Source organism: Pantherophis guttatus, chromosome 4 (genome assembly GCF_059756535.1).
Source record: "Pantherophis guttatus breed Tessera chromosome 4, ASM5975653v1, whole genome shotgun sequence".
Taxonomy (NCBI): domain Eukaryota; kingdom Metazoa; phylum Chordata; class Lepidosauria; order Squamata; family Colubridae; genus Pantherophis; species Pantherophis guttatus.
The window spans coordinates 11,608,232-11,621,331 of record NC_142066.1 but is presented as its reverse complement, the minus strand read 5'-3'; the positions used below and the strand labels follow the sequence as shown (position 1 = coordinate 11,621,331).

General features: G+C 44.4%; 1 protein-coding gene across 1 annotated transcript in view; it reads left to right on the top strand.

The window, feature by feature from the left end:
- Nucleotides 1–395: 395 nt before the first annotated feature.
- The window catches only part of LOC148113722 (long-chain fatty acid transport protein 2-like), a 31,341-nt gene continuing 18,636 nt past the window's right edge, over nucleotides 396–13,100 (top strand). Inside the window, exons 1-4 of the mRNA XM_087891746.1 lie at nucleotides 396–978; nucleotides 6,475–6,684; nucleotides 8,258–8,413; nucleotides 10,735–10,859. Of these exons, the coding sequence (XP_087747872.1) occupies nucleotides 501–978; nucleotides 6,475–6,684; nucleotides 8,258–8,413; nucleotides 10,735–10,859 (969 nt within the window). The 5' untranslated portion in view covers nucleotides 396–500. The remainder of the gene's footprint in view (nucleotides 979–6,474; nucleotides 6,685–8,257; nucleotides 8,414–10,734; nucleotides 10,860–13,100) is intronic.

Sequence of the window (13,100 nt, the reverse complement as noted above, 5' to 3'; positions counted from 1 at the left end):
ATTGTGTCATCAATGTTTGTTCTGCAAAGGCCAGTGACCTTCCAGATTGTTAATTTTCATTAAGCATCAACTGTGCCAACAACTTTTTTCTCTCTCTCAGGACTTTGAGATCTAAATTGTGGGCACAAGGACAAAAGTTAGGCAGCACTGCATATAAGTATTCAGCCTCTTGCTGAAAAACACTATAACCTGTGTTATAGATGAGGAAGTTTAGCAACAGATGAGGAAGGTAAGGAACAAGCAGCATGCTGAGATTACAGAGCTGTCAGCATGTCATTCAAATTTTATTGGCTGGGGAACAAAGGTCCCTTCATTTAAGGAGCCTTGAGAAACTGGGTGGAGTGTGAGCATTGCATCTTTTTGATTATTCATCATTTCTCTTCTCTTTGCCTTCCGCAAAACAGAGCTTGGATAGATCTTGCAAACAGAGCTTGGATAGATCCTGCAATAAATCAGAATCCGATCTACCTCTTCCAAGATACCAAGCCTAAATCCCGACCATGCTGGATCTATACACAGCTGTCCTTGGGCTTTTGATTCTTCTGCCCTTGGTGGGCAAATTTTTCTTCCCTTATTTTTGGTTGGATCTGAAAAACCTGATTCAGTTCATACACATGGGATATCGATGCCACACATACATGAACCGCGTTCCCCCGATCACTTTCTTAGAAATCTTTTTGGCCAGAGTGAAGAAATATTCAGATAAACCCTTGATTCTCTTTGAAGATGAAGTTTATTCCTACCGAGACATTGATAGACACAGCAATCAGATAGCCAGAGTACTGAAGGACTATGTGGGGCTGAAAGAAGAGGATACCATGGCTGTTTTCTTCAAGAACATCCCTGCCTATATCTCAGTTTGGATCGGATTATCAAAGATTGGCTGTACTATGGCGTGTGTCAACTATAACATCCGACTCAAATCTCTGATACATGTGCTGAAATCTTGCAAGGCTAAAGTTCTTCTATCAACTCCAGGTGAGAGGATCATGTAGGAAAATGCTTCCATAGAAAATACCCTGTGTTCCCCAAAATAAGACATCCCCTGATAATAAGCCCAATCAGGCTTTTGAGCACATGGCAATAAGGCCAAGCTCTTATTTCAGGTTTCAAAAAAATATAAGACAGGTCTTATTTTTGGGGAAATACAGTAGTAAATATGTCATAACTACTGGTCCTTTCTCTCCTTTTAAAATAGAGTAGAGTGGAATGGAATGGAATGGAATGGAATGGAATGGAATGGAATAGAATAGAATAGAATAGAATAGAATAGAATAGAATAGAATAGAATAGAATAGAATAGAATAGAATAGAATAGAATTCTATTTATATTTATTGTTTCCTAGTATGACTTGATTGCTTATTTGTACCCTATGAATAAAATAGAATAGAATTCTTTATTGGCCAATTGTGATTGGACACACAAGAGATTTGTCTTTGGGGCATATGCTCCCAGTGTACATAAAAAGACAAGATACATTTGTCAAGAATCAGAAGGTGCAACATTTAATGATAGTCATATCATAATATAGACGCTATAGAGCACTGCACATCAGAACAACTAGACATAAGAACAGTTTTTTTTCCCCAAACACCATCACTCTGCTAAACAAATAATTCCCTCAACACTGTCAAACTAGTTACTAAATCTGCATTACTATTAATCTTCTCATCATTCCTATCACCCATCTCCTCCCATTTATGACTGTATGACTGTAACCTTGTTGCTGGTATCCTTAAGATTTATATTGACTGTTTTCCTATGACTATCGTTAAGTGTTGTACCTTATGATTCTTGACGAATGTATCTTTTCTTTTATGTACACAGAGAGCATATGCACCAAGACAAATTCCTTGTTTGTCTAATCACACTTGGCCAATAAAGAATTCTATTCTATTCACAGGGTACAAATAAGCAATCAAATCATACTAAGAAACAATCAATATAAATAATAAGGATACAAGCAAGAAAGTTACAGCTTTGCAGTCATAAGTGGAAGGAGATGGGTGATAGGAATGATGAGAGGACTAATAGTAATAGTAGTGCAGACTTAGTGAATAGTTTGACAGTGTTGAGGGAATTATTTGTTTAGCAGAGTGATGGCATTCAGGAAAAGAACTGTTCTTGTGTCTAGTTGTTCTGGTATACATTTTTTATGAGCTAAAACCTGGCCCTTTCTTGCACTTTAACATCTTTTAATCAGTTTCTATATGTTTGCTGTTTTAACTTGTGAGTCTCGTAAGTGAAATGGGCAGCTATATGAATTTAAATAAGTAAGTGAGTGGATCAGTCCATTGTAGTGCTCTTTTGGACACTAGTATTCAGACGGAAGCATCTTTGGGGCAGTACTTTGAGAAAGAAGTCTAGGGCAGTGATGGCTAACCTTTTTTCCCTCAGGTGCCGAGTAGTAGTACTTTCCCTCAGGTGAAAGTACACACACATGTGTGAAAGTGTGTGCAGGTGCACCCATAATGCAATGCCCCCATGCACTCTGCCCCCCTGCACATGTGCACACAACCTCCCCACACTGCCACGCCCCCTGCGCATGTGCATGAGACCCCCATGCTATCTCACACCCCACCCATGTGCGAGGGCCCCCACACACCCGTTTTTGGGCCTAGCAGGCCTACCTTAAGCCTCTGGAGGTTGGAAATGGCCGGTAGGCCTGTTTTTCACCCTCCCCAGGCTCTGGATGCTTTCTTGGAGCCTCCGGGTGGGTGAAAACAGCCTCCCCTGGCCCTACAGAGGCCTTCCAGAGGCTGGAAATGGTGCATTTCTGGACTTCCAGGAGGCCCATTCTTCGCTCTCCCAGAGCTTCTGTGTGAGCCCTGTACTTACCTGGCATCCAAAACGGGCTACGTGGAGACTCCTGGGAGGGGATGGACAGTATGAGTGTGGCTAGCCAAAAATCAGCTGGCCGGTGCGTGCGCATGCATGGTGGAGCTGGCCTAGGACAATGGCTTCCATGCCCGCTGAGATGGCTCCGCGTGCCACCTGTGGTACGTGTGCCATAGGTTTGCCATCACGGGTCTAGGGTCTTTACCGCACTTTGAAGTAAGGAGGTAATTTGCATTGCTATTTAATGAATATCCTAATTCTGGGCCTCTTTGATAAATCTGGATAATCAAGAGCTGTGCAATTATACCACAGTATAGAGATTTATATTGCTTGAAGATTCCCTATAGATATTGAAATGAGCATTGCTCATGAGAGAGCAAGGAAGGGAGAGGAAGATGGAGGGAGGGAGGGGAAAAAAGAGATTTGTATGAGTGTGTGTGTGTGTGAGAGAGAGAGATCGAGAGAGAGATTATGGTATCATGCTGCACCGGTTGGAGGGGTTAGGGGTGGGGGGCACTGTGCTACGGTGGTTCTCCTCCTTCCTCTCTGACCATATGCAGTCTGTGTTGGCAGGGGGGCAGAGGTTGACTCCGAGGCACATAGTTTGTGGGGTGCCACAGGGGTCGGTCCTCTCGCCCCTCCTGTTCAACATTTATGTGAAGCTGCTGGGTGAGATCATCCGTGGCTTCGGGGTGGATTTCCATCAGTACGCTGATGATACTCAGCTGTACATTTCAACCCCAGGCCACCCCAATGATGCCCTTGAAGTGATGACCCGGTGACTGGAGGTCGTACAGATCTGGATGGGGAGAAACAAGCTCAGACTCAACCCCTCCAAGACCGAGTGGCTGTGGTTTCCGGCGTCCCGTCATAGTCAGTTGGTTCCATCACTGACTATAGGGGGTGAGATCTTGGCCCCCTCAGAGAGGGCTCACAACTTGGGTGTCCTCCTGGACTCACAGCTGTCTTTAGAAGACCATTTGACGGCTGTGGCCAGGGGGGCTTTTTATCAGGTTCGCCTGATCCACCAGTTGCGTCCTTTTCTGGACCGGGATGCCTTGCGCATGGTCACTCACGCCCTCATCACTTCCCGTCTGGACTACTGTAACACTCTCTACATGGGGCTCCCCTTGAAGAGCACCCAGAGACTCCAGCTGGTCCAGAATGCGGCTGCGTGAGTGATTATGGGGGCGACTCGATGCTCCCATGTAACACCGTTCCTGCGCGAGCTGCATTGGCTCCCGGTGGTCTTCCGGGTGTGATTCAAGGTGTTGGTCACCACCTTTAAAGCGCTCCATGGCATAGGACCTGGGTACTTACGAGACCGCCTTCTGCCTCCGATAGCCTCCCACCGACCAGTATGCTCCCACAGAGAGGGTCTCCTCAGGGTGCCGTCGGTTAGACAGTGTCGACTGGCGACCCCCAGGGAGAAAGCCTTCTCTGTGGGGGCACCTACCCTCTGGAACAAGCTGCCCCCGGAGATTCGTCAGATTCCTGACCTTCGTACCTTTCGCCGCGCCCTTAAAACACTATTATTCCATGAAGCAGGGCTGGCCTAAAATATTATTTTTAATGGGTTATTTTAGGTTATTTTAGATTATTGGCCAAACTATTTAATAATTTTAAATTGTTTTTTGACTTTTATACTGTTGGTTTTTATCCTGGCTGTACACCGCCCTGAGTCCTTCAGGAGAAGGGCGGTATAAAAATTTAATAAAACTAAACTGAACTAAACTAAACTTCCACTAATTTGTAAAACCTTTTTACATTGTTTTAATACATTCATTTATCTTCTTATGTATAGGGTAATAATTCATAGAATTATATACATAATGAGTTTATACATATACATACATATATACCTTGGACAATGTGAACAATGAAACCAGGAAGGTTGTGATTGAAAGCAATCTGATAAGATTATTAGCAACTGAGCCCTATTTAAAGGAGTCAATTTCTATCTTCACTGCATTTCCACCATGTCTTCCAATGCAGCTGGGTTGAGAAATAAAAGATTTATCACATTCTGGTCCTAGAAGAAAACTGGTCATTTTCTGAATGTCTTTCTATGATAATTTGGCAGGATACTCGGAGATTAGACATGGCATGGGATATTTCTGCATGAAATGGTGCCATTCCTATAGTGGTTTCACCCTATCTTTGTTTGCATTTTTTTATGATTTGCAATGAGTATTATTTTAGTGATCTTCTTGGGCTTCTTAGTAATAATATTCAGCACCATTTTTCTCAACAACCACCTGAAATGGGATTTGTGGATGATGTTTTGGAGCCAAATTTGGCAAGCTGTATCATTAAGAGCCGAGGTGGCGCAGTGGTTAGGGTGCAATACTGCAGCTACTTCAGCTGACTGCTAGTTCAGCAGATCAGCGGATCAAATCTCATTGGCTCAAGGTTGACTCAGCCTTCCATCCTTCCGAGGTGGGTAAAATGAGGACCCAGATTGTTAGGGGGCAATATGCTATTTAGTATACTGTCTTTAGTGTAAAGCCGCCCAGAGTCCTCGGAGAGTGGGCGGCATAGAAATATGACTAATAAAATAAAATAAATAAATAGATATCATGACTATTCTGTTCCTTGGCACTTTGATGATGATGTCCATCCATCATGTTCAAAGAGGGCCTTGACACCTAACAGTTTGTGCGCTGTCCATGATGTGTCCGCAGGTAACTGGTAAGGCCTATACGGGCACGAAATGTTCTGCCATTTGTCGGGCAGACCTGTGTGGGTACCCTTGTTGCGGCATTTGCAGCTCTGGCTTTGTGAAGTGCTCGCTTCTCTTGTGCTATGGTTGTTCTGCTGTCTTCAGATGTCTATCAGCCTGCGTGATCAGCATGCGCCATGTTGATCGATCTTGTGCCAGAGTTTCCCAGAAGGTGGTGTTGATATCCAGGGACTTGAAGGAGGCTTTCAACCAGTAGTGGGATTCTACCAGTTCGGACCGGTTCAGGTGAACTGGTAGCTCCGACGGTCAGCTGGGAGTGAACCAATTCACCCCAACAATGAGATGGGCCAGCCCGCCCCCCCGCCCACGCTATTTTCCTACCTTTATCTCCTCAGCTGATTTGTGAGGCAGAGCCGAATGCTGCGCGAATCAGCTGTATTACTCCTCCGAAGAAACCCAGAAGTGAAGATTTCTTCAAATTGTGTGCACGCGTTGCATGGGTTAGGTGTGGGTGTGCGCAAAGCGCCTGGTCACCAAACCAGTTGTTAAACCGGGAGGATCCCACCACTGCTTTCAACATGTCTTTGTATCACTTCCTTTGTCCCTGTGTGATCGCTTTCCTTGAGACAGCTCACCATAGAGGACCTGTTTGGGGATGCGATGGTCTAGCATCCTTGCAACATGGCCTGCCTTGTTGCACTGTACTCTGATTCTAAAGTGTATGGATTTTATTTTATCATGTTTAATCCCACTGCTATTTGTACCAACACGATATTTTGCAAAACCTATTTTATCTCATTGTTATTGATGGTGGTTTTTTTTTTTTATCCTCAGTGATATTCTATTCTATTCTATTCTATTCTATTCTATTCTATTCTATTCTATTCTATTCTATGATTTTCAAAAACGAGGCAGTCAATTCAATCAAAAAAAATTTCTTTCCTTTTTCAAGATTTAAAAGAAGCCATTGAAGATGTCCTGCCTACTTTAAATGACGAAGGGATACGTGTTTTCTATCTGAGTGAGGATTCCCCAACTGAAGGTGTAGAGCCACTGCTCAAACGGATCAAATTAAGTTCTGCTGAATCAGTGCCCTTTTCCTTCAGAGCCAAAGTAACACCTAAATCTGTATGTCTCTATATCTTCACATCTGGGACCACAGGTGAGGAGCATGAAAGGTGGAGTGGTTGCTGGGAGACCTAGAAGGATAAACTATGCTTTGGTTGGAAAGATTCTCTGTTGACTTCTGCTTGTATGATTGCATGGTTTTTACAATATGCATAGCCTAGGTCAGGGTTAGGTAATACTGTAAGTAACAAGGTTAGGTAAGAGGTCATTTTCTTGTGTATCTGCAAAGCTCCTGCTCACCTGACATCATCATCATTATGTCATCATGTCCACCTGTCCACTTTGTATCATCATCATCTTATCCAGTGGTGACATTCAATTTTTTTCTCTACCGGTTCTGTGGGCGTGGCTTTGTGGTGATGGTCCTGTGACTGAATGGGCGTGGCCAACTCGATGTCACTCATGGCCATGCCCACTCAGTCACATGATCGCCCACTAAGCCACGCCCACAGAACCCGGTAGGAAAAATCAGGGGTGAAATCCAGCAGGTTCGGACAGGTCCGGAGAACCGGTAGCGGAAATTTTGAGTAGTTCAGAGAACCAGCGGCGGAAATTTTGAGTACTTTGGAGAACTGGCAAGTACCACCTCTGGCTGGCCCCAGAGTAGGATGGGAATGGAGATTTTGCAATATCCTTCCTCCAGGAGTGGGGCAGGAATGGGGATTTTGCAGTATCGTTCCCCCGGAGTGGTGTGAGAATGGAGATTTTGCAGTATCGCTCCCCTGGAGTAGGGTGGGAGTGGAGATTTTGCAGTATTCTTCCCCTGCCACACCCAAGTCACGCCCACCAAGCCATACCACACCTACCAAGTCGTGCCCGCAGAACCGGTAGTAAAAAAAAATTGGATTTCACCACTGGGAAAAAAATGTGTGCATGAGCACCGGAAGGGCTCATAGTGAATGCTATGGCAGGGAGAAGCTGAACTGTTCTCCCTCCATTCACAGCAGAGCTGCTGCTCCCTTTATGGTCACCCCCCGGCCCCCTCCCTGCCAGGGACTACCTTAAAGGGACTGGCTGGAGCAGCCTCTCTGTGAATGGAGGATGAAAAGTTTAGATTCTCTCTGCTGCAGCATTTAATGTTAATGGGTCAAACAGCCAGAAAGGGTGAGCGGTGAGCAGGCAGGCATGGGCAGAGCCAACCAGGGTTGGTTTTTACTGGTTTGGCAAACCGATTCAAATTGTCCCTACTGGTTCTCCCGAACCGGTCCAAACCAGTCAAATTTAACCCCTGATCATGTCATCTAGTGATGCTGTTGTTGAATGAAAATTGGCATGCTTCAAAGCTTTAGTTCATTGATCTGTGCTCCTCCTCCTCCTCCTCCTCCACCTCCACCTCCTCCTCCTCCTCCTCCTCCTCTCCTCCTCCTCCTCCTCCTCCTCCTCCTCCTCCTCCTCCTCCTCCTCCTCCTCCTTCTCCTTCTCTTTCTCCTTCTCCTTCTCCTTCTTTTGCCAGTGAGTGCTTTTGAAATGTCAAAGTCATATAATCCCTAAGTCAGCCATGGAGTGAAGCAAACAATCAGGAAACTAATTGTCAATGGTCATTTCTTGCGTTTTCTCTAAATTCATTGCATCCTTTATTTCATATTCTCTTTTTCACTTTCCTCCAGGACTCCCCAAAGCTGCTGTCATTTCCCAGAAGAAAGTAATCACGGCTTCCCATCTGTTTCGCATGTCCAGCATCCATAACAAGGATGTTGTTTATTCTCCACTCCCTCTGTACCACTCAGCTGGATTCCTTGGGTTAATGGGGACCATAGACTTGGGTAGGCACAAAGGACCAGGGAGCCTGGAATACACATAAAGAGACCTTAACCCTCAGAGTGTTATCAAGAGACACAGAGTTCTTATATCATCTTATATTTTATGTATAGCATAAAACAGAGAACATCACAGCCTGCCTCAGATACTTTCCCAGCAAGATAATAATAACTCTGCATGAAGGAGTTAGGGAAAAAAAGGAGGAGGCAAGCAGGAAGACGTGAAGGCTGTAGTGTCAATTATTTACCAACAGTAATGATGTACAGGCAGGGGAGGGATTCAGCTGGTTCGGACTAGTTCGGATGAACCAGATGTTAATATTAATCTGGTTTGCTGAACCGGTTGTTCCAAGGATTGGCTGATTCTGCCCACCCTGCCTACCCCTCTCAGGAGTCTCCACACAGCCCATTTGGGATGCCAAGTAAGTGCAGGGTGCACACGAAAACTCTGGGAGGGTGAAAAAGGGGCCTACTGAAAGTAGCAGAAGTCTGGAAATGGGCCTGTTTCCAGCCTCCGGAGAGCCTCCAGAGCCCAGGGAAGGCCGTTTTGCCCTGCTGGAGGCTCCAGGAAAGCCTCTGGAGCCTGGGGAGGGCAAAAAAACAGGCGTACTGGAAGTACCAGAAGTCCAGATACAGGCTCATTTCCAGCCTCTGGGAGGGTGAAAATGTCCCCTGCCATGGTGCAGGAGGCTGAGTAGGCCACGCCCCCCATGGCCACGCCCACCCAGCAACCGGACAGTGAACCGGTTGCTGAAATTTTTCATTCCCACCCCTGTGTACAGGTAGTCCTTGACTTAAAGCAGTTCATTTAGTGACCATTCAAAGTTACAATAGCACTGAAAAAAATGACTTATTGACCATTTTCACATGACAGTTGTATGGGATTTGAACTCACAATCTCCCTAATGGAAGGACATGAGAATAACATCCCTTTTTGTTTGCTAATTTATTTATTGAAATATTTGTTACCTATTCCTAATAGGTAATTCTAGGATGGGTCATAGTATCAGTTTTATGCAGAGGTGGGATTCACTTACCTTCCCTACTGGTTCGCAAATGTGAGGGTGCATGCACGTGTGCTCGCTTTGCTCACTCGTACCTCCTCTGCACATGCATACGGCCTTCCATGCAAGCGCAGTGGTCGTGCACTACATCTGGGTAGGTGGGTGGAGCCTCCCACAGTCGCACTACCAGTTCACCTGTACCAGTCCGAACTGGCTGAATCCCACCTCTTTACCACTTTACCTCATAAAGTGGTAAAGGCTACCCAGCTAAACAAAGAAGCAGAAAACAACTAGTAAATCATTGAATAGTGGGTGGGTGGATAGATTGGTGGACCAAATATGTGGGGATCAAATATTTTCTGATCACAACTGTATAAATTGTAAAAAAGTTATATATAAACCTAAATGGCCTATTTCTTGCCAACATCCCAACCTATTTGGAGATCTGATTGCAGAAGAATGACATTCACAGAAGCAGGAAACTTGCCGAGAAGAAAACCTCTTAATTTATATATTTATTTACCTGATTTATATCTTGACTTTGTCCTCTTCAAATGTCCTGGAGCCAAATCATTTTAGGCCTTTTTAAGCAGGCCTAAAATGGGATTCAGCCGGTTTGGACCAATTTGGGTGAGCCAAATGCTAATTTTACATCTGGTTCACTGAACTGGTAGTTGAGATGACTGGCTGGCCCCTCCACCGCACCTCTCCTCCCCACCCAGGAGTCTCCACATGGCCCATTTTGGATGCCAGGTAAGTGCAGGGCCTGCATGGAGGCTCTGGGAGGGTGAAAAATGGGCCTCCCGGAAGTTCCAGAAGTCCGGAAATGGGTTCATTTCTGGCCTCCAGAGGGCCTCTGGAACCCAGGCGAGGCCATTTTTGCCCTCTTGGAGGCTCAAGGAAAGCCTCAGGAGCCTGGGAAGGGAAAAAAATGGGCCTCCTGGAAGTTCCGGAAGTTCAGAAACGGGCCTGTTTCCATTTCTCCGGCCTCCGGAGCCCGGAGGAGGCTGTTTTTGCCTTCCCGGAGGCTGGAGGAAAGCCTCTGGAGCCCGGGAAGGGTGAAAATGTCTCCCCCCACCACTATGGTGCAGGAGGCCGAGTAGGCCACACCCACCATGGCTATGCCCACCCAGCAACCGGGCAGAGAGCCAGTTGCTAAAATATTTGAATCCCATCCCTAACCTGGAGCCAAATCATTTTAGGCCTTTTTAAGTAACTAGGGGAAGATGCTATTGAAAAGCTGCAGGGTGGAGCATTTCAGCTCAGGGTTCTAACCTAGTGATCACAGCAACTTCCTGAACTTTCTCTCTCTGTTTATTTAAGGAGCTACACATGTTCTGAGGTCTAAGTTCTCTGTTTCTCATTACTGGGATGACTGCAGACGTTATCATGTCACTGTGATCCAGTATGTGGGAGAAATGATGCGCTACTTGTGTAATGCACCAAAGGTAATTGATAAGATGGACTAATACTTCAGAAAACAATATTGCAAAGAATGAGAAGGGAACTGTTTGCCGGATTGTACGTAGCAGTGTCCAGGCAATGCAGATGCAAATCTAGGAGATAACTATGCTTGTATCATATTGTGGAGTCCAAGGCACAGTTTGTCATGAATGCTAAGTCTGTTTATGTATTCCTTTCTCCTATTTCCATTTCTTGTCCCTTCATGTAACTGAATTCCCTCCCCTGTTTCCTATTTCATGAAAAAAATGATAATTATACTTGCCAAGCAGCAGGTCATAGAGCAGATATATGTAGCTGTACAGATACATATGTACCTATAAATCTATCTATTATAGAGGTAAAAGGGGAAAAAAAGAATGGAATTATTACTAATATTTCACAGAAGAATAGTGTTGTATCTTTATATGGGAATATATACTGTATTTTTTGGAGTCCCCCTCCCAAAAAAAGAGGGTGAAAATTTGGGTGTATCTTATACACCAAATGTAGCCAAAAATGTGAGGCACGGAGGCAGCAATGGTCTGTGGCAATCCTTGCAGCCTGGAACAGCTGATTGGGGGTATTCTGGGAGACCGATCCACCCGCCAATCAGCTGCTTGTGCTGAATTGGGCTGCAATGATGATCTGATCTGGCTGTTTGCTATTTGCTGCAAGGGCTCAGAGTTTGCAGCAGCAATCACATCCAGAAAGCACACACAAGTAATTGATTCAGCAGGATTCAGTAGCTTCTCTTTATATATAATGTAACACATGAAGTAAATATACAATACCAAAAGCAGGTTTTCCAACATGGTAGCAAATACAAGCAAAACACAAGCAGAGGAGAGGAGTTTCAGTTTCCATTTTAGTTTCAGTGCAGCATGTAGCTTTAGTATAGAACACTTGAGCTAAGCCACATCCAGACTCCTTGCTGTCTCCTTGTTGCTCACACAGCAAATACTGTTTCAATTTCCAAACAGCCCTCAACTCTCTCACACACTGACAGGACACTAGCCAGATGAATACTGATGGATGCTGGTAGGCAGAGGCAGAATTTTTTTTCTTATTTTCCTCCCCCCAAAGTAAGGTGCGTCTTATACTCCGGGGCGTCTTATTCTCTGAAAAACATGGTATATTTGCCAAGCAACAGATCATAGAACAGATATATATAGCTGTACAGATTCATATGTATTTATAAATCTATCTATTATAGAGGTACAAGGAAAAAAAGAATGGTATTACTAATCTTTCTCAGAAGAATTGTGTTGTATCTTTATATGGGAATATATAGTTTAGTTACAAGTAGACTGATGCTATTCTGCAGTGGCACTATTTCTTCTTAAATTCCTCACAGCAAGGTCTTAGCAGGTTGTAAAACATCTGAAAAAGAGCTTTGGGAGCTGATCCAGAAATATGGAGGTAAAACAAAGAAAAGTATTCTAAGAAAGGTGCCTAGGAGTTTAAAAATGGCTGTCTGATACCAACAGGTTCAGGGTTGCTTAGCTTTGCATTTGTGTGACCAGTTTGATTTCAAACTGGCCAATTCCAAGGCTGAATTAATCTTTTATACATCTCCTCCAACAAAGGATTACAGGGAGTTTTCAAAAGTAGAAATATTTGTGGGGAGCTTAGTAGATGACAACAATTTTTCTGTTGAGGTGTTAGAGAGGGAATGGTCATTTTTACAAGAACAATAAACAACATCTTTTCTAGGAATAGTCCAAATTTTTCCCCTACTGGTTCTGTGGGTGTGGCTTGGTGGGCATGGCAGGGGAAGGATATTGCAAAATATCCATTCCTACCCAACTCCAGGGGAAGGATACTGCAAAATACCCATTCCCTCCCCACTCCTGCGGGGAGGATATTGCAAAATCTTCATTCCCACCCCACTCTGGGGCCAGCCAGAGGTGGTATTTGCTGGTTCTCCGAACTACTCAAAATTTCCACGACCGGTTCTCCAGAACCTGTCAGAACCTGCTGGATTTCACCTCTGAGTCATTTGGTTATAAATGCTAGACTGTGGTAGTTCCTAATATTTCTGCTAGGCTTTAGTCAATGTTGAGTCCCTGCTACTTGCTCAGAGATGCTATTCAAGTTAATAGTAAGGTATTACTATTTTGTGGGCACAAAATTTTGAAGAACCAGTGATGTTGGAAACATGGGAAAAAATTTGGGTTCAGAATGTTAAATTTACACAGTCGCAGAATTTGAGGGAAAATTTTTATAAAATGTTTTATAGATGGCAT